At 33.1% G+C, this 25,441-nt stretch overlaps 2 protein-coding genes across 5 annotated transcripts in view; one reads left to right on the forward strand and one right to left on the reverse strand.

Moving 5' to 3' along the window:
* LOC111515748 (probable Rho GTPase-activating protein CG5521) overlaps positions 1–13,653 on the forward strand; it is a 49,154-nt gene extending 35,501 nt beyond the window's left edge. For both annotated transcript variants that reach the window (XM_074171305.1, XM_074171306.1), the window contains 7 exons: positions 3,669–3,927; positions 3,986–4,158; positions 4,557–4,820; positions 5,160–5,318; positions 5,821–5,948; positions 7,474–7,718; positions 11,560–13,653. In XM_074171305.1, the coding sequence (XP_074027406.1) occupies positions 3,669–3,927; positions 3,986–4,158; positions 4,557–4,820; positions 5,160–5,318; positions 5,821–5,948; positions 7,474–7,718; positions 11,560–11,750 (1,419 nt within the window). In that variant the 3' untranslated portion in view covers positions 11,751–13,653. The remainder of the gene's footprint in view (positions 1–3,668; positions 3,928–3,985; positions 4,159–4,556; positions 4,821–5,159; positions 5,319–5,820; positions 5,949–7,473; positions 7,719–11,559) is intronic.
* The window catches only part of yata (N-terminal kinase-like protein yata), a 31,299-nt gene extending 5,960 nt beyond the window's left edge, over positions 1–25,339 (reverse strand). The window contains exons 1-12 of one of the 3 annotated variants that reach the window (XM_023170658.2): positions 25,133–25,337; positions 24,804–25,067; positions 24,529–24,749; positions 24,376–24,466; positions 23,559–23,873; positions 23,280–23,501; positions 20,583–20,811; positions 18,717–18,908; positions 18,486–18,650; positions 18,048–18,199; positions 15,532–15,678; positions 13,891–14,356 (exon numbers count right to left, since the gene is read on the reverse strand). In XM_023170658.2, the coding sequence (XP_023026426.2) occupies positions 14,051–14,356; positions 15,532–15,678; positions 18,048–18,199; positions 18,486–18,650; positions 18,717–18,908; positions 20,583–20,811; positions 23,280–23,501; positions 23,559–23,873; positions 24,376–24,466; positions 24,529–24,749; positions 24,804–25,067; positions 25,133–25,246 (2,418 nt within the window). In that variant the 5' untranslated portion in view covers positions 25,247–25,337 and the 3' untranslated portion in view covers positions 13,891–14,050. The other 2 variants (XM_074171307.1, XM_074171308.1) reach the window with 2 other exon arrangements.
* Positions 25,340–25,441: the final 102 nt, after the last annotated feature.

The raw sequence follows: 25,441 nt of genomic DNA on the forward strand, positions 1-25,441 counted from the left end.
TGACACAAATAACCGATACTGTTGTCGATACCATTTTATAACTGAACTAATGACTAATATCAGTGAGAAAATGAAAAAATTGCCAATATTTCCATAATGAAAAAAGTCACTTTATGTTACTTACTGATTCAAACGATCATTGAAGAGGCATGATTAATGAAAATGAAGGTAATACATCTTTCATGGACGTATCTCATTCAATACATCACATACTAAGCCATTAGTAGAAGAAAACAATTCAGAAGTATCAAAAATTTAAATAATCAAAAATTTAAATAAAGTTTTAGATGTAGATTCTTATTTGAAAAAAACCCGTCTTTTTTTGTTTAAATATGGACCAGTTGTCTTTTTCTATAAATTATTTCATTACATTCAGCAATGCATGTACTGCATTGAGAACATTTTCTCTTGACGAAGCAAAATCTCTTAGAGTTTGGGTAACAGAATACGCCTGGTTGAATGTAAGTTTGGTAACGGCTGATTCAACTAGAGTTTTCCTCCTCTAAGCCTGAAACAATATGTAAAAAATATTCATGTCTAACAATGCTTGATTCTATATTAAAATAACTTTTCCTTTTATGCTACCTAAAATGTCTCTGTCTGTTGGGAAGCTCATTGTTTGTACATCACGATCAATATCAACATAATCTTCAAAGGAAACATAATCGCTTTCCATTGCCATTCTGTATGTGGCTGTGCAATGTCCTTTTTCTCTCCTTTTTCTACCTCGGCAATTAAATTTAATTTTTCCTTGAGTGTTGAATATTTCAAATTTCCTTTTGCCATTTCAGTCTCCCACTAAAATCACTACAAATCCTTTGTCAAATTTCATCACCCTGACTGACTACTACTAATTATAAACCGCCTGGAATGCATGCTAAGAAACTGAAAATATATTTTATCACCAACAGAGGTCTTCAATGTCATTAATGAAATTAAGAATAAAAATTCCACCGGAATGGACTGCCTTACTACAAAAATAATTAAATCTATAACTGAATTCCTCTGTGAACCACTGGCATTCATAATCAATAAATCTGTTGGGGACGGAACTTTCCCAGACCCTTTAAAAATTAGAAAAATAGTTTCCTTATACAAGAAAAATAACCCCCTTATAATCGATAATTGTAGACCAGTAACCATTCCCAGTGTGTTGGCCGAGGTAATTGAAAAAAGTATCTGTAACAAATTATTTCCTTTTTTGTTGAAACACAATATAATCAGTAGCTATCAACATGGATACTGTTCCGGTAAGTCGACGGAAGGAGCGGCTGCAACTTTTCTGGAGCATATTTATAACGGTATTGATAAAGGTAAATTTGTAGCTGCGATTTTCTTTGACTTATCCAAGCATTCGACTCCATAGATTTTGATATACTTACAAACAAATTATATGCAATAGGTATTAGAGGGGCATTTCTTGCATGGGTAATATCATATATGAAGTTCAGGAAATTATATGTGACATGGGATGATACGAACTCTATAATAATAATAATAATAATAATATTTATTCACCATTTGTGATACATAGCGTATATATGGTAGGTGAATGATTATTTACAAAAAACAATATGTCACTTATGAATAAAATTATGGGATCAAAGCTTGAATAAAAATTAATATTTGCATATACAAAGGTATAGGTACATATAGATATATAAAATGCTAATTAAAAAATGAATAAAAAAATGTGGCAATTTTCCTTGCCTTAATCAAATAAATATACATATGTATATATTTACATATATACATATATTTACAAACATGTACACACATATTAAAAAAAAAAAATAAAAAAAATAAAAAAAAAAAACGATAAAATCGCCAGTCAGAACACTGAAACTAAAGCAAAACAGCAAGTGAAAATTCAGCACGATTATATATTTTATTATCCTTCTGTGAAAGAATCCTCTAAATATTCCTTATGACTGTAGTAACATTTGTCCAGTAATAAGTTTTTAACTTTCTTACTGAACAAAGTTGAAGAATTCAATCTCTTTATAGAAAGTGGTAGTCTGTTATAAAAATTTATGGCATTATATAATGGAGATTTTTTGAAATGATCACTCTTATGTGAAGGGACCCTCAGAGCAGTAGCATATCGAGTATCACGACCGTGAATGCTCAAGTTCGTTATATACAAGTCAAGGTTCCGGTGCACAAAAATGACACATTTCATTATATAAATTGCGGGTGCAGTCAACAAGCGTTCTCTTTTGAAAACGGGTCTACAACTTTCTTGGTACCCCAGGTTGAATATTAATCTTATCATTCAACGTAGACATTGGAGTTCCACAGGGCTCAGTTTTGGGACCACTACTTTTTCTGATTTATATCAATGATTTACCTCAACATTTAGGTACAAAGTAAATATCACTTTTTGCCGATGATACTGCAGTCTCAGAAGGAGCTGATAGTCCTGCGGAACTACAGTCGAAACTGAACACAATAAGTCGTTAATTTACGAAATGGTGTCACACAAATAAACTTATAATAGTCAATGCCGACAAAACGGTATTAGTTCAATTCTTCAATCGAAGACACTTAGAGCCTATACAGGTTGATATAAATAATGTCACTATCTATATGTCGGAAACCACAAAATTTTTAGGACTTCATATAGATTCTGGGTTGACTTGGCAAGTACACATAAGCTATGTTTTGCAAGAGAATCAACACCAGTTTTTACGCAGTGGTACAACTTAAAAAGGTTATGAATGAAGAGAATTTGTTGAACATTTACTATGCGATAGTTGATTCAGTACTATCTTACAATGTGCTTTTGTGGGGAGAAGGGATTAACATCAGTCGAGCATTCATCTCTCAAAAAAGGATAATACGTATGTTGTATGGTCTTCGACACACAGATTCCTGTAGACCCATTTTTAGGGGAAAAAAAATTTAACTCTACCATCTATATACATTTATAATTGTCTACTTTTTGTAAAAAAGAGGGAGTCTGAGTTTGAAACTAATCGAAAGTGTCACAGTTACCCAACAAGAAATGGAAATCTAATTAAACTGCAGCTACATCGTACTAGATTGTTTCAAAAATCACCCTTTCTAGCAGGCTCCAAGCTATTCAGTTGTCTACCTTGAAATATAAAGAGTTTCGAATTTTAGAAATACTCGTGTTCTAGAAGTCGACTCTTGGAGAAAAAAATACATAGTGAGGTTGCGGAAAGGTATCAATTTGTAAAGAATATTCGATTTATAGAATATTTCGAGTTAGGGAAATTTTACCGTATCACAAATTGCTCAACTGTAATCAAAAATGCTAAAAGACTATTGTGTACTCATGAATCAATTGAATTCGTCTTAGGAGAGTTGCAGTAATTTCAGCAGAAAAAAAAATATTGACATATAAATTTATCCTCTGTCATATTGGCCCATCAATTACTATTGCTTTTCATATTCGAAAAGTTGTCAGAACTTATAATACAAATTCTGTAGTTTAACTTGAATAGGAATACATTCAATTGGTATCATAATACAAATATCACTTTGTGGAGTGAAATAATAAAGTATAATGACACAAATATCACTGAGTGGAGTTTGATAATAAAATTTATGAAAACTAAAAGTCGTTCCGGTTGATGACATATTCCAGTGTCCAAAAAAGTAATTGTTATTGTCAAATCATTTTGTTTCAATTGATTTTTCAGTTGCTTCAATACCTGGGACACACCAGTCCTGAATGTTTGGAAAATGTAAACCGCAAACTCAATGAACCCGCCTTTCCTCCCATGTCAGTTGAACTAGAGAATGAAGCCATTGCTTCGGTAATCAGTCAGAGAAACTTAGAAGTGGAAGAGAGCAGATTATCTCAACACGTTGATTCAATGTTGGGGCAACCTATTGAACGACCAAGTTGCAGGACAGAAGGAAGAAGTTCCTCATGCAGTAGCCCAACAAATCAGCAAGGTAGCATGATTTTTTACGTTTGGCAAGACGATTTTTTGTAAAAGTGTGTGGTTTTTAGTACTTGACGCAACAAACGAGCAAGCCTCTTTCCAACAATGTCGCCTTCTGTTTTCTCAATTGGGCCTGGCGGGATGGGAGAGACGACAGCAGTTGCATTTATTGAACAAGACTGAACGTTTACTTAGGGAATTAAGAAATTTAGATAATCAGAGCTGTCGAGAGACTCATAAGGTATGTTCCATAATCATTTATTCATCTGTAATAATAGTAATGATGTATTTTTCCGTATCAGTGATTGATGCATACTAAAAAATATGAAACGAAATTGCTAAATTTTGACCAAAAAACCATTGCATGAGTATCGGTGAGAATTTGTTGAATGACGTCAACCGCGATTTGCTACAATATCAAAAAGATATTGTAGGATAGTTTGTACCAGTAACTGATGAAGCTACAGTGTAGCGAAACACATTTTTTGTGTAAATTCTATAGTTATTTTAATGAAAAGTGTTTCTAAAAAAGGTCTTGATTCATCAATAGATGATATTTTACCTGCAGAATGCATATTGGGCATCTAGATTTGATTATTTACCTTTAATTCAGCTGTGTAACATTTTTATAATTTTCAGTTTGCAGTTATTTATGTGGCTCCTGGTCAAGAAGACAAAAATTCGATATTGTCAAATCAGGGCGGCAGTATAGCCTATGAGCAGTTTCTTGCAGCACTGGCATGGGAAATCGAGCTTGAAGGTCACACTGGGTTTTTAGGAGGTCTGCAAAGGCAGGGGTCAACTGGACTGACAGCTCCTTATATAGCGACGAGTTTTCTTGAGGCTATTTTTCATGTTTCGACTAGAATGCCTGCCGATACTTCTGAAGCTGTACTTAATAAGGTATAATGAAATGTAATAATATTATCATCAGCGTTGGTATTGTGGTTAGATATACTTACGTTCTACATTTACATTTACATTCTTACATTTCTCGTGATGTTCTGAACTAATGACCTTTCCAATACGTTTCAAACCATCAAATGCCGCATGGGAGTTGACACCCAGTTCTTCCACCATCATACACCCCGTTTGTGATGGGTCTGTCTCCATGTGTATATCTAGGCACAGACCATTGAACTTTTGAATATCTCTATTCTTGCATTTTGTTTCCATAATTGTTTTATATTTGTACATATCATATTTATTTCTTATAATCAGTTAACTTCATGTTCATTTCAGACTAGACATCTGGGTAATGACGAAGTACACATAGTATGGTCGGAACATAGTAGAGACTATAGACGTGATATCATTCCCACTGAATTCTGTGATATTTTAATAACCATTTATCCATTAGGAGGTAATCTTAATCGGGTTACAGTTGACTGCAAAGCAGATGTAAGTAATTTTTTTTGTTTGTAACTAGATGAAATGGAAAACATTTTAGCTTTTATGATGCGCTGTTTGGAACCTTTGGTGTAGTAATGAATATTACTGGAGTTCTTTTCCAACACCAAATCGTTATTTTTAACACCTTGACACGTGTTTCGATCACCAAGTGATCATCTTCAAGAGGAAGATTGAGCTGGAAACTTTCCTTATGCTATACAAGTAATACTATATAGGTATAGCACCCATACAGGTATACCACCCAAATTGTAAAATTAATTTAGGGTGGTATACCTGTATCGTTAACCTCTATAGTTTACCTGTTTAGCATAAATAGCTTTAGCTTAGGAAAGTTTCCAGTTTAATCTTCCTGTTGAAGATGATCACTTGGTGATCGAAACACATGTCGAGGTGTTGAAAATAACGATTTGGTGTTGGGAAAGAACTCCATTAATATTCATTTTAGCTTTTGTTGAGAAATTTAGAAGAATTTGTGGAATTTAATTTCTAGGTACCACATTTCGGAGTATTATTTAATGAGGCAATTGTGGAAAGTAGTGTTCTTGCGGGACTTGTTAGAGCCTCGGCAATATGCGCAAGTCGAGCTAAAAGAATAACTTATCAGTTTTACCAACAGTAGTAAGTATAAAATTGTTTAAATTTAAAAAATCTAGTTATAGATGTAGAAAGATTAAAGTGGAAGAACAGATTCTGTTCAAATTGAAAGGGATATATTTTTAAATTAGGGTAATTTTTGGAAATGAAAAGTTTTGGCTTTCTACTTCTCCATCCTGATATCAATAGAAAAATGTGGGAACCTTCCAAAGAAAAGAAGGAAGTATTCAATTTCAAAAAGAGTAAATCTTTTCAAAGATGTGTCGATCATGCAAAGAAGTATTTTTCAGACACAAACTGAAAGAAAAAGCCCCCTCGAAACAGCTAATTTTCATATAAACATTGAATTACACAAAAGGAAAATACTTTTGAAACAAATACTTTTTTCAAAAACTACACCTCACGATTTGATCTCCACAAACTTCATTTGAAAAATATGATCACAACATGTTTCGCTAGCACAGTAGCTTTCTCAAGCACATGTTGTGATTATATTTTTCAAATAAAGTTTGTAGAGGTCAAATCGTGAGGTGTATGTGGTTTTTGAAATTACTATGGATCTTCATCAAGTAACGGCCGAATCAATCAGAAAAAAAAAAAACTTTCAAACGAACACTGAATTATACAAAAAAATTGTCTTTATCCAGTTTGTATTCCAAACATTCGTTATGGAATTGAATCAGATATCATCCACAGGATTCCTACACAATATAGTAAATGAAAGAGGTAAAATTTCATTTACATGGAATACTGTCATCGTCACTTGTAGACATCCGATGTTTTGCTGTCAGAAACTCGCTTCATCAGCTCTTCAGTACCAAATCTGGATGTATAATAAAAAACATTCAATTCATATATAAAATTACAACTTTATGTCATAGAATGAGTTCAATCTATTCGTGTCATTGATATTGCTATCTGTTTCTAATTGGTAGGCAAAAAATTGAACGTTGACATGGTTTTACTCAATGATATATTTTTTCTTGTAATGCTTGGATAAATAATTAACGTATTATTATTTTAATTAATATTTTACGAAAAGTTAAGCTGTTCGGGCTTTTAACTCGAAGGTCTGATAAATTTGGGAGGGCTCACCGGCATAATCAACCAATGATCACTCCCACACCATTGAGGTAAGCAATCATTGGGTCCGAAAATTATGTACCCCAAGCAGATGCAATGAGCAATACTATTACAGTTATTATTATTTTTTTACTATCCTCATAATTATTCTTTGTTATTATTTTAACATTTTTTAATAAGTCAGCATATATGAACGTTTATGTATCAATAAATAACTGTTTTTATGCAATTTAATTTAGATTCATGTGTATGTTATCTAAATACAAACATATCTGTAGCTGTTTGCATAAATAATAATAATTGTAGTTTATTGAACAAAATCACAATTTTGATCTGGCTCTTCAACATTATACTTCATTATATGTGCAAGTAAATTATCTGTTAATTCCGTTGGATATTTATCAATATAAATGACCGACACGAGTTGAGATAACTTCATATTAATTCTTTTTTTTTTAATTTCTAGTTATGAAGAGCGCAAGAGATCTTTAGATGCTGTAGTAACGAAACACAAACATCCATCGACATATGAAGAATTCATTTCAAAAGTTTACAGTCCCATTAGTTCATTCAACGTTTTTTGTCCGAGTGGTTCATCTAATGCCCCTGGTGATGGAATGATCTGTAATCCTTCAATGCTAGCAGCAGCCCTGTTGGATTCTCATGGACATTCTCATAGAGGTTCCCAAAGATCTGATCAGAAATTCAGAGGTATTGGTGAAATTACAAAATCCAATCAATAACTGACGACGGTGCTGCTGATGAACAAAAATAAAAAAATTTAAAAATAATCCAAAATGCCATGACCTTGCCTGCAGATGAAACGGTCTTCACCTTCTTTAAAGCCGGTTCCCTCTTTTGAGTCTACTGTTTTGATTGCTCTTTTGTCCCGGGTAAAGTGATGGACCCATGTTTCATCCATGGTTATGAAACGACGAAAGAATTCAGCTTTGTTGCTGTCAAACTTCGCTAAACACTCAATTGAAACATCATGCCACTGTTTTTGCTCGAGTATGAGCAAAAGCTGCACCCATCTTGCACACATCCTGCACCCATCGTGTCCAAATTTTCAGATAATGCACCATGTAGTGTACTTTCTGAAGTGTCTACTGAATCTGCTAGCTCATGCACTTCCAGTCGACAATCATTCAGTACCGCTTTGTGAATTTTCTTCACTGTTTCTGGAGTCTTCATATCATTTGGTCGACCACAGTTATGCTTGTCTTGGCAGCTCAAACGGCTTCGTTTAAACTCTGCTACCCAATATTTTACTGTTGTAAACGAAGGATCAGACTCACCCAGAGTAGAATCCAGTTCAGCTTTTATATTGGCTAGACTGAGTTCATTCAAATAAATGTATTGTACCACATAACTTTGATACATTTTCTACATTTCCACAAATACAGCAAAAAACGTTCATTATTGATGACTGCCAAATAATGCAGCGTCTTCAAACATGGAACATATACTTCATAGATTGTGTACTTTCTAATACAGTAATATTTCTCAAACAACTAGCGCCATCTCTGGGTCAGGCCGGGTATTTCTGGGACCATCCTCGTATCTTTTATGATGCCTTTCCTGTTTATGTCGGTATTGTGAAAGTGTTAGTGTTATCTCTGATGTGAAGGTATTCTTGTGCAACGGCTTATTTTAATTGTTTTTTGTTGAGAATGTGATGAATAAATTTCCATCTTCTTTGTTAAATTTAGCTCTTTAATAAAATTCTGTAGACATAAGGGTACTAGTGAATCTGAGGAGCATCCACGCAAAAGTAAACAAATCCATTTGAAATATATCTGCACAAAACGATATTTTTTGCTGTAGCCACAATTTTCGAAAAATTTGGATTTTCATTTTGTTATTTTTTTTTAAATATCAGAAAATATGCTACAATGTTTATTTTATTTTTGCTAAAATATTAGAGGAGTTTTTCGATATAGTGATATGGATTTGTTTATTTTTGCTTGAAATGTGAGGATATGTACCGTTTTGCTTGACCAGCCTGTTGGAATTGTTCTCTTTTGACTGACATACAATGAAAGTCGTTTCAAGCAGAAAAATATTTATTAAATCACCCAAGAAAAACATTACAAATAAACAAAAACTTGTATTCCTACTTGGGAAAATGTCATGAACATTAAAGGTTAAGCGCAGGATCTTCTTCACATGAACAGTCACAACCTCTTTCCTGTTCTACAACTTCAACGTTATCTTTTTCTATCATCTGTGTAGCATTTCCAATTATATTGCCATCAATGATACTTTTATACCAAGCTAGTTCAGGATCTGCCCGCCAGTCATCATTAAATTCCGCCTTCAAAAGACTTTCAACATTTGCGACTTTTTCAGGTGGTAAGTTACGTACTAAAGGTAACTGTCCCAATTCATAATTTTTTGAAGATCGTCCTCGCTTGCCGAGATTTTAGAATATCTCAGTAGGGGATTCAAATCTGTAATTAATTAGACCACGACACTTAACAACAGTATTGTTCTTTTCAGTCATTAAACTTAGGTGAATTTTTTTCATTGCACTAATTCTTGGAAGTTTTTTATAAATCTCTTCCAGCCAATACCCTTATTTTCCCTATTTCTTTATACAGTACGTGGTACTGCTCTTTATTTTTAATACTGGCCTTATTTCTCAACATTTTTTCTGCCGTACCGAATACTCTATCCACTGGTAGGAAACTATAGCCCCATGACCGGAAATATGAGAGTAGTGGATTTTATATTTTTTGTATTATGTTGTAGCCAAAATAATAATGTATGAATTATATGGGCATTTTTATTTTGGCTGCCGCAGACGTCACAAAATAAACGCAACTCTACTATGTCTTCCTCAATTTCAACGTTTTCTAAAAAATGAAGTAGTGCTGAGCCAACTTCTGTGCAGCCTCTGCCGGCCTGGTCCTCTGTCCAAGTATAGAATACGGGATTCCTCCCATTATTTCCGACAATACAGAATGTGTAGTATCTAATTTGTCTTCTTCGATTTTACTTCTTCGATTGACGACTTGTTTATTTTGTGGAAATTCATGTTCACTAGGATACACTACAAAAACATACTTTTGTCTATTTTCCACTATATTTCTTTATTGTTGACTGGTTTCGGCTATTACACCATTTTCAAAACTAACTGATTACATTTAAATCTGAGTAATTTATACCTATGTTGCTTATTCTATCATAAATGATTTGATATACCTGATACCCACCCGGTACCTGTGTTTCATCTACCTGTAAAATCCATGAACATAACAAAGCTTTCAATATAATGTAGGTTTTGGGATCTGGATTAAAGGTTCAGGAGAGGACTCAAATAGAATGCTTCACCTACAGCACTTTTTGGCAGAGAAACAGTTTGCACCACTAAAATATGTTCAGATAGCCTGTGTTAACCGCTATTTACACTGTTAAACACAACATGGCACACTATGTGAATTATTAGGCAGTTCTGAAATACATCTGGATTTGTTTACTTTTGCATGGTTCATAACAGTGCCTTCGTATTTTCTGCAAGGATTTGTTGCTTTTTGAGAGAAATTCTGCTGAAATTGACGTAAATTGAAGGTTCACAGATTTGTTACTCTTTGGTTGCCATTCCTGATTTCACTTCACCATTATACAAGGATATATGTACATTTGGTTGAATTTGGGCATGGGATTTCATAGAGATGATCGAGGCCTACATGATGCAATATTTATCTCATTTTGTAGTGAAAATTGATTTGTTTACGTATGCGTGGATGCTCCTCATCTGTGGTAAGCTGCTAGTTTATGTTGAAAGGGGTGATTAGAAGGGTTGATTAGTGGTGAATTGCGAAATCATGCTTGTTGTTAATTTTTGTGATTGTCAGGTCTAAAAAATTTATTGAATTATTGGTTTCAATCATAAATTTTATGTTTTGGTGAATGACTGTAATTGTCGAGTATACCTGTGGAACAGGATAAAACGCCTTCCACATATCTATACCAGTAAATGAATTTTTTTAAAGTTGGGTGTCGTCAAATTTTTTTTTCAAAGTTGTCCATGAAAATTTCATCTAGGAGAAGACTCAAGAGGATTACCTATTATGGGTCCTTTTTTGTTGTTATAAATGGTTCTATTGGAAATAAGGTCTATATTGTAAAATTTTGTAATCAATTACAATTTAAAAAATTCAACAAAATACAACATATAGAGTTCATCAGCAGCAGTGCTATCTATTAGTGAAAAGTTCTTGATTTTTGCTTTTTACTATTGTTGAAAAACAATAACAGTATTAAAATGGGGTGATATCGAAATGACTAGAACAATATTAATAACTGTGTAACATATGGTGGGACGGTAGCTGGTTGGGTTGAACCAGTGGTTCGAACCGCAAGGCCGGACTATCGAAATTCACTTCCTATTGTCCAACCCGTGCTAGGAATCACACGTTAGTCCTTATCTCGCACAAGCTTCGACTTTTGAGAGTTGTCGTTGGTGGGGGTGCGACAGCTGGTTAACGGAAAAACAGATTTTATATTTAATATATATGATAATTCTAAATCTTTTATGTACTTTTAGCTTCAGCCAATGATGCCTCTCGAGGGGGTTGGTTTCAAAATTCAGAGAACCAAATCTCAGAGTCCAGTATATCGCCCAGGCCGATGAAGAGACTCTCCACGAATCTTAAAACTTCTAAAAGGTCTGTGAAACGTGAACAGTCAGTAGATTCCCCGCCCGAAAGTCCTCTACAGGCGATGAAAAGAAAATAGATAAATCTATGTCGTCTCTCTATACATTTTCTGATTTCATAAGGTATTCAGTTAAATATGTGGATCAGTTGAATCCAAGAAAAAATAACATCCGATGTGGAGATTTTCTATACCTAATAGAATTTTTTGTTGAGTCAATAATTTTTGTTGATTAGTCAACTATATTTTAAAACTGGCACAAGGTGAGAAAGAGATAGATTTTTTGCAAATAGTCAAATGAAATATTCAGCCAGAACTATCTCAAGACACATATAAAAACATTAATTGGTTGTTTTCAAATTAGATAATCCTAACTGAAAACATCATATCGAGTGTGTCAAGTAATTTATTCATTGTCTGTTTATATCTTAACTATAAAAAAATTACTGGACCACGTTTCAAAATTCAATTTTTCTATTTACTCGCTTTGTTCGTGTTAGGGTTTTTTATGGTGAATGAATTTATATAGTGATCAGCATAATTAATTATATTTTAACTTATTATTTGTATGCTTGAATAATTTAATAATAATGTTTCATAATGATACATACCTACCTGATAAAGTAAAAAAACACAAATATGAATATGAAATGAGATTTTTTTCAAATTTTGATATTTAATATCAAAATATTATTTGATTATAAGAAAAACAGTAGAGAAATAATCAAATGAAAAAATACTGCAAATATTCTGAGAAGATTTCAAAGTACATTTTTTTCTATTTCTCTTTTACATTTAAAGAATGATCTGATATTTTTGAGATTCACTAGTCGCAAAGTAAGGAGACTGATAAATATTTTCATAGGGATACCCATAGTATTTATATTTCAGAATTACATTATTGAATGTCATAAATATTCAAAAATGTCTTGCCCTCAAGTTTTATTTTGTTCAGAACTTTTTCTGAAAAATATAAATTATTTTTATTGGTATCCATTCCAAGGATGAGAAATTTATGAAGTATTCAAATTTTCTATATAATTTCAAGAAAGTGAAAACAATTTATTTGAATTGGTTAGCTTTTCATCAACTTTTAGTATGAATTTTTAAATTGAAAAGGCTATTAATTATCACTTCCAAGTATTGGAGTGTTTTATGGATTTGGAAGGCATCATTATTTCCAAAGTGTCCTCAGTTTGACAATGAATATAAATGAGGAAGTTGTTTTTGAAATTCAATAAAAAGGAATTGCCATTTTTTGGGTACTTGCGGATTTTTTCCGGTGTATTCAATATACGTTTTAATTAGGTAATCAGCAAATCTATAACTTGTTTAAAGCTATAATGCTTAGTAGATCATTCAAAAAATACTGATGGCAGCTAGATGTTCAAATTAAACTATTGAAACATTCATAACATTGAATTTGAGCTGTTGGACGTATATATAACTGTCTAGTGAAAATCTCACAGTAAAGTGTTATTTGATTAATCAACAAATTAATTTTTCTCAACCATAAAAGCACATAATTATCACTAGTCATATTTTAAAAACATTTTTATCATGGTTGGATTTTATTTGTTTTCTGATTTTCACTGACCCCAAAGAATGAACCAAAAGCCACATATGTTGGAACTAATCATTCATGTTTCAGTTTTGATATGGAGTCAATAGAAAAGTATTTTGTGATATTACCTTTTGTTTTACTGTTTTAAAGCACAAATCTTATCAAAAAATCTTACTTATATATGGGGTGTTTCATTTTAACATTATTTCTTCTAGCCATCCATCCATGATAATAATATGATCTATTTAATTATTAAAGACTTGAAAAAGTATTTTCATGTATTGTTAAAAAAATTACTGCTACTTCAGTATTAACCCTAATATACTTGTTTTTCCAATAATGAATTATTTTTGTCAACCATGTGATGGTTTGTATAGTACTTATAAATAATAAAAAGCTCCATAGTAAGTTTGTATCTTACTATCGTGTTTAATTTCTGAAACCCTCATTTCTTTTTCCAATTGGGTTTATGCTTTTTTTCATTGATTTGTACCTCTTTAGTTTATTTTTGCCAAACCTCTGGTAATTAAACTAACTGAAATATTTCAAAGGTGTTATAGTAAGGATCAATTTTCAGAAAAAAAATGCAGATCCTGTAAACTGGCATTGCATTGAAACCCGTCAATAATATAAGTTCAAAACAAGTATAAAAGCAAATGAAAACAGATCAGTTTTATTTTACAAATCACACCGTTCTAAATAGCTTCATAAATGTATTAAAAATGTATTTGAAAAAGCATATTGATATAGATAAGACTTAAAATCGACATAATTTGAAATGTCATAATGTTATTGGTTAAAATTAGTAGCCATAGAATTAAAATTTCTTGGATCCTAACTTCATAGGCCCTCCAGTTGTTCGGCTAGCTCTCCTAGCCTCCAATTCCTTTTGCCGCATCAATTTCCTTTCCTCTCTCTTCTTCTTTGCTTCCTCTAGTTTAGCGCTATTAGTACCTGGATTTTCTTCAAGGGGTTCAAACTCATGTTCTTCCCAAGTGGTTTGTGGATTCCTATGATTGATGTGGGAAGACAATGAACTGTTATTTGTTTTAGTCTCTGGTAGTATAATCGGAGTGATTTCGCTCGGGCTCCATGCCTCAGAAGGTGAAGTTAATTCAGCTTCCTTCAAATAAAAAACAATATACACCACAAAAAGTTTACTCCAATTTTTCTTGAATTTCAAGGCCTAATTCAATAAATAAATCAATATTATATGTATACGATAATGCAAAAACAAGTACTTTTCTCAATCACCAGAACTGCAATTCTCTTCTTGACGCACGTTCCACCAACCAAGTTGATTAGTTTTCTTCATTTCCTCAAGACGCCAACTCACTTATTTTGGATTTGTTCTATGCGAAAGGATCCAGTTTTCCTTTTTTTTTTATAAAGATTGAGTGAAAAGATACAATACTTTGTTCATATTTTAGGAAGAATAATTTTACCCCTATGAGTGAAAATGTATATTACAGAAGAGCGCAGTGTTAAGTATGTTCAGGGTGTTGGTGAGAGGCATGAAAAATAGAAGTATTTTGCATGTTCAGTGATTCTCTGCTTTCGAAAAAAATGGATTGAAGAATTTACACAAAATTTTATGTGAAAAATGGAAATAAATTCTCAAAAACACTTGAAATGTTGACAGTGACATACAATGTTTGTACTCTGAGTCAGAAACATGTTTACCACTTGATTTCTTATGTGGATATTAGAAATAAAACGTATACAAGAATCGACCTTTCAATTGTATTTGAAAGCTTGAAGCATCCATAACATTTCATTGGAGAAATATTTCACCGATCTACTTTAAATAAATTCGAGAGGCAGCATTTTTGTTCTGGCGACAGAAAAGTATTCAATAGATTGATTTTATGCCAAAGGTTCCAATTCTACCTATGAAGTGAGATGTGGAGTCAAAATATAAAATAATGGTCACATTTGTGCATTATTATGTAAATAACTGATTGTTATAAAAAGATTATTTTGTTGACTTTCCAAAAGTGTTCAAGAATCGATGCAGTGTAATTTTTGACATTCAACTTTATTACTATATTTTTTCCATATATTAAACTTCCTTTGTCAATATCAATGCTACTTCAACAAGTATGAACTAAATTGTTGACTAGACCCAAAAGAGCAAAATTTCAAATAATGGTAGCAAGTTGAAATGTTTGCCGAACACTGTAATGTATTAGTTTTCTGATATTAAACTTGCAAGTGACTCTAGGTGTTATTTCTCATCTACTTCGACCCTTCTTTTGGCAAATATTTTAAATGAAAGAAAGATGATTTGAAACTTACTGGTTCCTCATCCAGACTGCCCCATTCTTCATTTTCCCAACCATCAGTTACTTTTGTGGCTGGTCCTGAGCCAGAAGGTGGACTTGTTGGATCGCTTGTGCCAGTAGCACAACCACTACCGCTACTACTAGCCATCTGACCACCAGTCTGAAGAAAAATAAAATGAAAAATACTTTCAATTGAATTTTGAAGATAATCAAGAGAATGGATCATATTATGTGAACTAATCAGAGGTCTCTTAACCATCTTTGGTTATCATTTTTCACATACCAAGAAAAATGAAATAGTTCAGGTACAACAGTGTTACTATTTATCGGGTTTGAAGGCCATAGATTTTTGTGATTTCAATTTCTTCCTGACGTTTCGTAAGCGCGAGTGGCTAGTTTCTTCAGAGGTTTATACATTCTGATTTGATCTCCAATGACTGTTTAGGTGCAAATTTCTAAGATATTCCTAATAAGCAGATATTAACATTTATTGACCCAATCAATAAAAAAAAGACCGGTACTCTGTCTGTTTTTAGGACATGTGCAACTTGATGTCGTATATCCTCTGCGGTCTCTGGTGGCATGTCACGGATCTAGCAGAGCACTGCCTTAAAAACACCTATTTCATATTTGACAACCAGATCTATAAACAGATAGAGGGAGCTCCGATGGGTTCCTCCCTATCGCCCGTGATCGCAAACCTGTTCATGATGCACTTCGAGAAAGAAGCACTTAACAACGCCCGCCTCAAACCAACCCTGTGGAAAAGATATGTAGACGACATATTCATCATCTGGCCCCACGGAAAACAAGAACTAGACCGGTTTGTGACCTACCTGAACAACATCCATCCCCGCATCCAGTTCACTACCGAAAGAGAGGAGAACAGGCAGCTACCTTTCCTAGACCTACTTATAACACGAAAACCAACTGGCAACTTGGGTTATACAGTTTACCGAAAACCCACACACACCAACCGCTACCTATAAGCAGCATCACACCACCACCCTACCCAGCTACAATCCGTAGCCAACACGTTAATATCCCGCAGTTTCCGCCTAACAGAACCAACAAACAGGGCAACAGAATTGAGGGAGACAACAAAGGCTCTAAAGATCATTCAAAAGGCCATCGACAGACAAAGAAGAACCAAAAAAACATCCACTAGATCGACAGAAGACTCTCCACACGACAGACAGAAAAATATTCGTAGAGAAATAAATATTAACACTAACAGGTCTCTATATTTATGAATCTGTGGTATTTGTTAAAAAAAAATATCTCTTTTTGCGACTCATGATAGAAACCATACCCACCTATCTTCAAAAAAATATACCTTTTTCAACCATAAATATTTATAACAAGATACCTGACTCTCTCAGAACTTTGTCTTCTATGATCATGAAGAATAAATTGAAAACTTTGCTTCTATCCAAAGCTTATTATTCGCTGGAAGAATTATTCAATGATAGTTTAAACTGATGTTGTTTGCGTTGAATATTTCATGTCGTATCATTCTGCATTATGATGTAGTTTAGTCTCTTTTAAACCCTACATATAGATGAATATGTTCGAGTTCTATACCGAATATAATAACATTACATTAAATATATTCTGTACCTAATATAATAACTTTACATTAAATATATTGACTGAGATTACCTTGTTATTCATACAACTGTGGCCATTTATATTCTTAACCAACATTGATGATACTGCCTCATGATTTTCCACAACTTCTATGTTTACTGTAATTAACATGTTCTACACCTGAAAAGGTTTTTTATTACAAAGAACTAATAAAGGATATCTATCTGTCTAATGGAATCTGATGGAATTAACATCAGTGAATTCTCTAGTGGTCCTGCACACAAAGCCCAGCATTTTTGTCGCCCTATTCAAAACCTCCTCATAGTGAAGATGGAAATCAACCTTGGTGTCAAAAAGAAAATGAGGTTCCGAACAATGTTTGCCCTTGTGAGAAGTAACCAAATTAAATATGTTTAATTTATCGATAAAAAGGCAGCATTGCATTTATTCACATTCAGCTCTATGTAGTTTTCAGAGCACCACTTGACAATTGAAGCGGGGTTCCTTTGAACAGTCTCACATTTTTGCTTGTTGATGACACGGCTATAGATTTTAAGATCTTTTGCGAACAGCAAGACTTTTGAATGTTTGATTATTCCTTCAATATCATTGATGAAGATATTGAACAAGAAAGGGCGTAGGTGGCTTCCTTGTGGTACTCCTGACGTGACATAAATCTCAGAGATGAAACTCTTCACTTTTACATATTGAGTTCTATCTCGACAATAGCTTGCAAACCTGTTCAATTAATCTTCGTAAAACCCTATCAAGTTTCCCAAGCAAAACTATATGACTAACTGTGTCGAATTCCTTGGAAAAGTCTGTGTAAAATACATCTGCTTTGGAATAGATATCAACTTTGTTGACTTTTTTTATAAAAACATGTCATCAAGTACTGAATATGTATTGAGTATATGACTAGGAATATGTTATTCTTACCTCCATGTCTCCCCAGTTGTCATTATCATCCCAGTGATTGTAATCATAATCCGAAACAGAATCATTTCCTCGGCTACCATCTTCATGCTCTAAAGATGTCATGGAAGTTACGCTGGAAGTAGTTGTTGATATACTGCTGCTTGATGGCTGTTCTGAGGAAGTAATCTCAAATCATAATCTCTACTGTCAAAAGAAACAAACTTCATTCACAAAAGATACAGAAAAATATCAAAGTATATATTATATAGTGTGATCAACTTGATGAAACTATATAATTCATTTTCTTTCATCCGTGAGTGAGGCTTTCAGTTAAAAAAAATGTTATTTTTGTATCAATTGTAAAACATTCACTTCTTCATTGAAGATTAATGGATCTGGTCCATTGCTGTATTCTACTGACTTTGTGTCAGACTTTATATAAAAAATAATATCTCTCACCTAGAGAACCCGGTTTGCTCAACATCCGACTAGTAACGGGATTCATTGATTTGACAGTGTCTGACTGACTTCTGTAAAATTTGGCAGTTACTGCGGTGACGGCCCAGCCAGCCCAAGTTGCTGCAGCATTACTCAGACTAGGAGTTGCTGTATTCACATCTGCTTCTGAAAACACATTGACAAAATATTATTTAAAGATGTCACAAACTCAAAGGAGGGATCTCATCTCACCCATGCTTTCTCTCAAGCTAGGATCTTCGGATACTTTTTCGAGTTTACCCAAAAAGCCCTTGATGGTACGGAAAACCGAGTCTCTCACGGTTTTTTCTGGGTCCAAAGTTAATTGACAGAGAGAGGGTAAAATCCTCGAGGAAACTTCAGAAAGAAGATAGTACTGCTGAGTTGCAGCCAGAGCCAATACACCTATAACAATTTCATTCATATACATAACTGAAATAATCCAATGCCTTCATTGAAATGATAGAACATTCACCTCAATGGTCTACAAAACAAATTAGTATACTTTTTTCTATAGTATTATCTGTCAATTGCCCTTTGTTTATGTACTATTGTGAATGTTGGTGTATGAAAACGAACATAAATTCTATTGTTGCGGCATGAATTGTGGCTGCTTTGGAAAACTGCCGTGGTCACCGCCAAACTGCAAAAAACGTTGGTGTCTTTCGAGTTTACAACGAGTATGGCGGCGGTACCACGAAACTGGTCTGCTAACTCTAAGACATGGTTCAGGGCGAAGCAGGACTACAATAGCTAGGGATGACCGCTTTCTTGTATCTAGTGCTTTAAGAAACCGAACAGTCACGCCAGTTTCCATTCGAAAGGAAGAAATCAGAAATGTAAACATAAGTGAGTGGACAGTTAGGAGGCGACTACATGCTGCTGAATTATCTTCTCAAACTGTAGCTACTATCCCGTGAACACAGAATTGCAACATGTCAAAATGAATAAAAAGCTATTTGAGGAATAGGATTCAGTATGTTAAATATAGTGCTTCTACATCATCACAAACTTCTGTAAGGTCTGGTGTTCCTCAAGGATCGCATATAAGCTCAATACTACAGCTATTACTCAATGTTTGCAGACGATCTGAAACTTTATAGGGTAGTAGATAACTTTTGTGATGCAGAACTGTTGAAGCTAGGCTTAAATAACTCATCTTGTTGATGTGATATAAACATATGAATAAATGTTATCAAATGACATTTTCAAGAACCGTAAAACCTATTGTATATCCATACAAAATCAAAAACATTAATCTAATGTTGACCAACAGCGTTCGGAACTTGGGAGTGTTGTTTGATAAAAAATTACCTTTAAAGGTCACACAAATATCATATTATATCTAAATCACTCAAACTTTTTGAGATTTATTCAACGATCCACAGACAAATTTTCTATAAATACCATCAAAATATTGTATTGTTCTTTGGTACGCTCGGTCATGGAAAGTAATTGTGTGAGATGGAGTCCTCTTTACCAGGCAAATATATCTAGGATTGAGAAAGTACAAAACAAATTTCTGAGATCATGTGCAATTAAGCTCGGATATCAGAGGTCCAATTATGAGTACTTCGGTATTCTGCTACTTTTGAATTTATATACTTTGGAGCAACGCCGAGCTAGAATTGATTTACAACTTCTTCATAAAGTTATAAATGGTGTTAGGTTAGGAATCGCATGTTAAAAAGTAAGACTTTGTAAATCCTTAGCTCCCATAAGTTCATAGGGGGGCAACAGCTGGTTAAAGAAAAAACAGATTTCAACAGATTGACTTCAATGTAAATTCAAGAAGAACCGGAGTGTCGGAGTTGTTCAAAGTTCCTTACCATTCTATTAGCTATGGCTTAAATGAATACATTACTAAAATGCTTAGGCTAGCAAATAAGAATTGCATTTATATGGATTTATTTGATTCATCCCTATATTCTTTAAAAATCAGATTAAACATATTAACCAACAATGAAGAAACTGCTGATTTATTATTATTAATAAATAATTGATATTTTGTATTTACCATATATGTAAACACTTAGTTTACATATATGTAATTAGTAATCCTATTTCAATGATACAAACCTGCATTTCTAGCCGGTGGAAAGGGATCCCGCATTGCCCTAATGAACGCTGATATGAGCACTTTTTGTCTTATCTGTGGATGCAGGTGTTGAGCGATTTTTCCTAGGCAAACGGTCGTATTAGTCCTTATTCCACCCTGGTCGTCTTTGGATTGCAATCGTGCAAAATGCCTCAGCACTTCCACATTCAGATTATTGTAACTTAACTTAGGTGCTAGATGTATCACAGACTGAAATTAAATCGAATTTTCCTCAATGAAATTTGTTTGTGTCTATTAATTTAAAGAAGACTAGTCGAGCAAAATGTTTAATTCTGATTTGAAAGGGTTATATTTAATTTATAATTTATATTTTATTATAATTTATTTCTATAATTGACAATTGCTTTGAATCAAGTTCAACTGCATTGGAAGTTGAAAAAATCATTCTGGTTTTGGGGATTTATAGTACACATCATTAGAGAAGCAAGAGTTATTGATGTAAAAAACCACAAGATAGTAAAGAAGTTCTTGAATATGATAACTTCAATCTATTTGCATACTTTTACTGAAAGAAGCTGAACAGCTGAAAATAATTCTGTCTGTGATGAATAACTACTGGGGTCTGCTTGGTTAAATCTTTAATGTTCCGATATATAGTGCAATTCTTTAATGTCCCCTCCCCTTTTATTTTTTGAACGGGTCAACTCAAAAAATTGAAATTTGGGATAATGAAATGAATGCATGAATAATTTATTTTGAAGTGAAATTGGCAGATGAAATTTTCAAGATGACGACTGGGCGCCATCTGGGAAATTTTTTTAATGGAAAGTGGGGTCTTGTGACACTTCATTTTGAAGCTCCTAACGAATACTGACGAATACTCTTCATCACCCGAAGACGATTGTAGATACCAACAATCGAAACGTCGTGAACTAACGTGACTTGGAATCTCTACACCTTTTTATTTTTTTATTATTTTCTTTTTTCATTCCTTTAATCTTTATTTATTCAATGATTATATTTTTACTTGTAGGTTATTTCACTATCATTTCATTTCAGGTTTATTGTTGCTTAATATAATTGTTATTTTCAACTACTCTTTTTTAATTATTCTTTTTTTACTTGTTTCAGGGATTTCAAATCATTTTTTATATAGTAGACAATGGAAGTCCGAACTAGTGAAATTGAACCATTAATGTATGTCGCAAAGTGACACAGCTATATAGTACTCCTGCATTATTGTATGGAGTTTGGTAGACATCCCAGCATTAACTTGAATAATACGGCAAGTTTGCAATAGTTTTTATGTGAAAACTTGTCCCCCTTACAAAAAAAATTGACATGCTTTTGGATAATTACAAAAATTCTCTGAGAGTTATGCACAGAAGTATCTTTTAGATATGTCACCCTGTATAGTCATTGGTATTCTGAACCCCAAATATAAAATTCAAGTGAAATATCTTGAAAAAAAAAGATAAATGCAGATGATTCAACAATTATATTAACTGCTAACACACTTGACTTACAACTACCAGTTGTGAAGAATTTCACTCAATGGTGTGAGAGAAATCACCTCATTAATAATATGAGTAAAATGGTCCTTATCCAATTCAGTAGTCCTCAAAAACACTTGAACAACATAAAATTCAACTTAGGCCACACTGATATCTTGGCATCAGAAAGCACAAAATTGGAGGTGGACTACAAATTAACCTTCAACAACCAAATTGATAACATATGTAAAAACTGAATAAACTGTATTATGCTTTAATTAATCTCAAATCGAACTTTGACAGAAATCACTTGATTAACATGTATTACGCTCTTGTCTATGCGACAATTAGCTGTAATATCATAACATGGGGTAGGTCAACTGAAGTATAACAAGTGTTCATTTTACAGAAATGATTTATAAGACTCATCTTTGGCATGGACTATAAGAACCTTGTAGAAATACTTTCAAATAGAATAATATTCCAACTTTCCCATGTGTTTACCTATATATAAGTTATTAATTCAAACATTTAATAATAAAGATAAAAAATAGTGATCTTCACGAGCACGATACTGGATATGAAAACAACATACACCTAAATCAATTTAGCAATCCATGGTACACAAAATCTCTCCTGTATGCTAGAGGCTACTTTTGTAACCTACTTCCTGAATGAAAAAAAATAGCAAAAAATTTAAAAAAATTTCAAATCTGACCTAAAGAATTTTTTGCTCCTTCACTCCTTTTATTCACTAACTGAATACATCGAGTTGAATATTAGGACTACATCCAATGAGCTATTGACATTTTTGCACATTTTTAATATGTTTCATATGTACATTTTATTTTATATTTTCAACAAGTTTTGTGAATAGTTGATATACAACTCTTGACTTATATTTGTATGTGTATGCTCCATCAATTACTCAATGTCATTATGTGTAAATACCAAATTATTCAAACTTCTATATAAGATTATCTTCTTTACCACCATTGGACTTATCTCATGTCATGTAAATGATTTATGGAGATTTATGAAATTATCTAACTATCAGTCTATACAATTTTATATGTCGAAACTGCAGTAACCTTAGTTACAAATTAAAAGTGGTAAAAAAATAGAAAGTTTCAATTCCCTTTTCTTTATTATGATTTCATACCACGTAGTAACGACTACATCCATCAATTTATTTTATATAATAGTTACACATTTTTAACTCACTTTGACAGTTTGTTCTCTGATGGTGGGGTTTGTATCCATGAACCCATGAGCAACTTGAGGAAATATTTGATCATTTACAGTACCTGCTTGCAAATGTCCAATGAAATGCTCCAACTGTTGGAGAAGTCTAGATCTGGTCGCCCTGTCATTACTTCCGAATAATTTGACAACACATGGTACAATTTTTTTTTGGTATTCTGCAGTGTCAAGTAATCTTCCAAGCTAAAAATAAAAAATAGTTCATAACAATTGATGTTTTTATCGAAATCTCTTTCCTACCTTAAACATTGGGGCCAATACAGCAGAGCCTGCGTCACCATATTCAAAAGCGGTTATGAGTTGAGGCAAAATTTTATGTTTGCAAACGTTATCTGGAAAATTATCTAAATGTGGAGTTAGGTTAGAAAAGAAACGATTTTTTTCATTTTTATCTTTGATCTGAATTTCCTCAAGGAACAGTAAAGTGTCAACCAAATCATTCTTGAAATATCCTCCAAGTTTACGACATCTAGATATAATATCAGCAGGATTAGGTCTGGAAGATGGATTGGAACTCACTAATTCGTAATATAGAGGGCCCAGTTGTTTTGGAATCTAAAATTTGAATATTAAAAATTTTCTTTCATTTACTTAGTCAATCAACTTGTACCAATGATTTCAATAAATAGATTACAAAATGGTGGTAGAAAAGAAATGTTTGGTTCTCAAATATATATATTTTTTGAAGTCTCCAGCATCCACAAGATGTTCTAGGTAACCCATGGTAATAACTACCTGGGCCCTCAAGCATTGCGTTCATTAATGCAACACTTTATAGCAACATTTATGAAGTGATATGTATAATGGGAGTATGTCATTATTATACAATGGTAATGTCAGAATGTCCGATCTATCGAGCAGATCAGGTTGAGCCCTTTAAATCAATAATTTAAAAGATTTTGTGGTCCAAACAATCAAATACATTTGTTAAGTTACATTAATTGTATATCTCACAAATCAACAATTTTGAAGTGTAAATTAGCCCTAAGCCCAGATATTGAATTTGTGGAAGAATTTAACCATTCATTTTTAACTAGTAACTATTATTATTACTTACTTTGTCAATATTCTTCAAAGATGACTGTTGGTACAAGGGCCCATTGAAAACTTCCCATATGAGGCATCCTAAACCCCACATGTCATTAGAACTACAAAATAATAGTGGATCACTATGAATTAATTTTTTAATTTTTTTTTTAATCAATAATACCATTTTGTGATGATTCGTTGTTTACTAGGATCATTCTTTTCGGGAGGGCTATAAACTTCCAAACTTGGAATGACTTTAAAGTTCTGTGCTGCATCTTGAGTGGTTGACACATATTCTACTCCACCAAGTTTCCACTCACCAGATGAATTTACAAAAACTGACCAGATATTGACATTATTATGACGAAGATTTCCATCATTATTTAAAAACGATAAAGCTCTCTAGAATAAAAATTACCTGGTTAACATTCAATTCAATACAATGAGTAACCTCACCGTTATCTGAAATATTCCCCAAGCAACATAGAGCTCTTTTTGAGGTCTCTCCAAAGTCAAATTTTGCAAATGGTCTATCAAAGGATCTACGTATTCAGTGGATAGATACAAGACTTTTTCTGATTCTAAACTATCCAAATAGGTGAGAACACTAGGATGTCTCAAAGTTTTTAATCTCTTAACTGCTGCCTTGGCTACTTCTAAATGAGTTTCTGAATTATTCTTCAGATCGAATACAAACACCGAAACTTCTTCACTAGTTACCTTAACAATAAACAAAACCATAATAAACGATTGTGTAGACAATTTAGAAATGAATGTATTAGTACCTTCTTTTTGCCTTTGTGAAGAGCCCAAACACTTTTATCTCCTAAACTCGGTACAAGTTCACCAATTTCGAAGTTGAAGTCTTTTGATGGATCGCGAGAAAAAAACGACCACATATTGGAATTTAAATAATAATTAACATTATTAAATACATTTGTCTACGAACTTTTAAAATCCTAACCTAAACAACTAATTTTGACACAACGACACAATTCACTATTTTGTCACAACCAATGTCAAAAAAGCGAGTTCTTTAATTATCGATGAGTCCAACTATTAGGCGAGTTCTTAAACTAAACAAAAAATGTTTG

Source organism: Leptinotarsa decemlineata, unplaced genomic scaffold (assembly GCF_025532065.1).
Source record: "Leptinotarsa decemlineata unplaced genomic scaffold, Ldec_3_MD MMD2_tig00000010_RagTag_RagTag, whole genome shotgun sequence".
In the NCBI taxonomy this organism is placed as follows: Eukaryota; Metazoa; Arthropoda; class Insecta; order Coleoptera; family Chrysomelidae; genus Leptinotarsa; species Leptinotarsa decemlineata.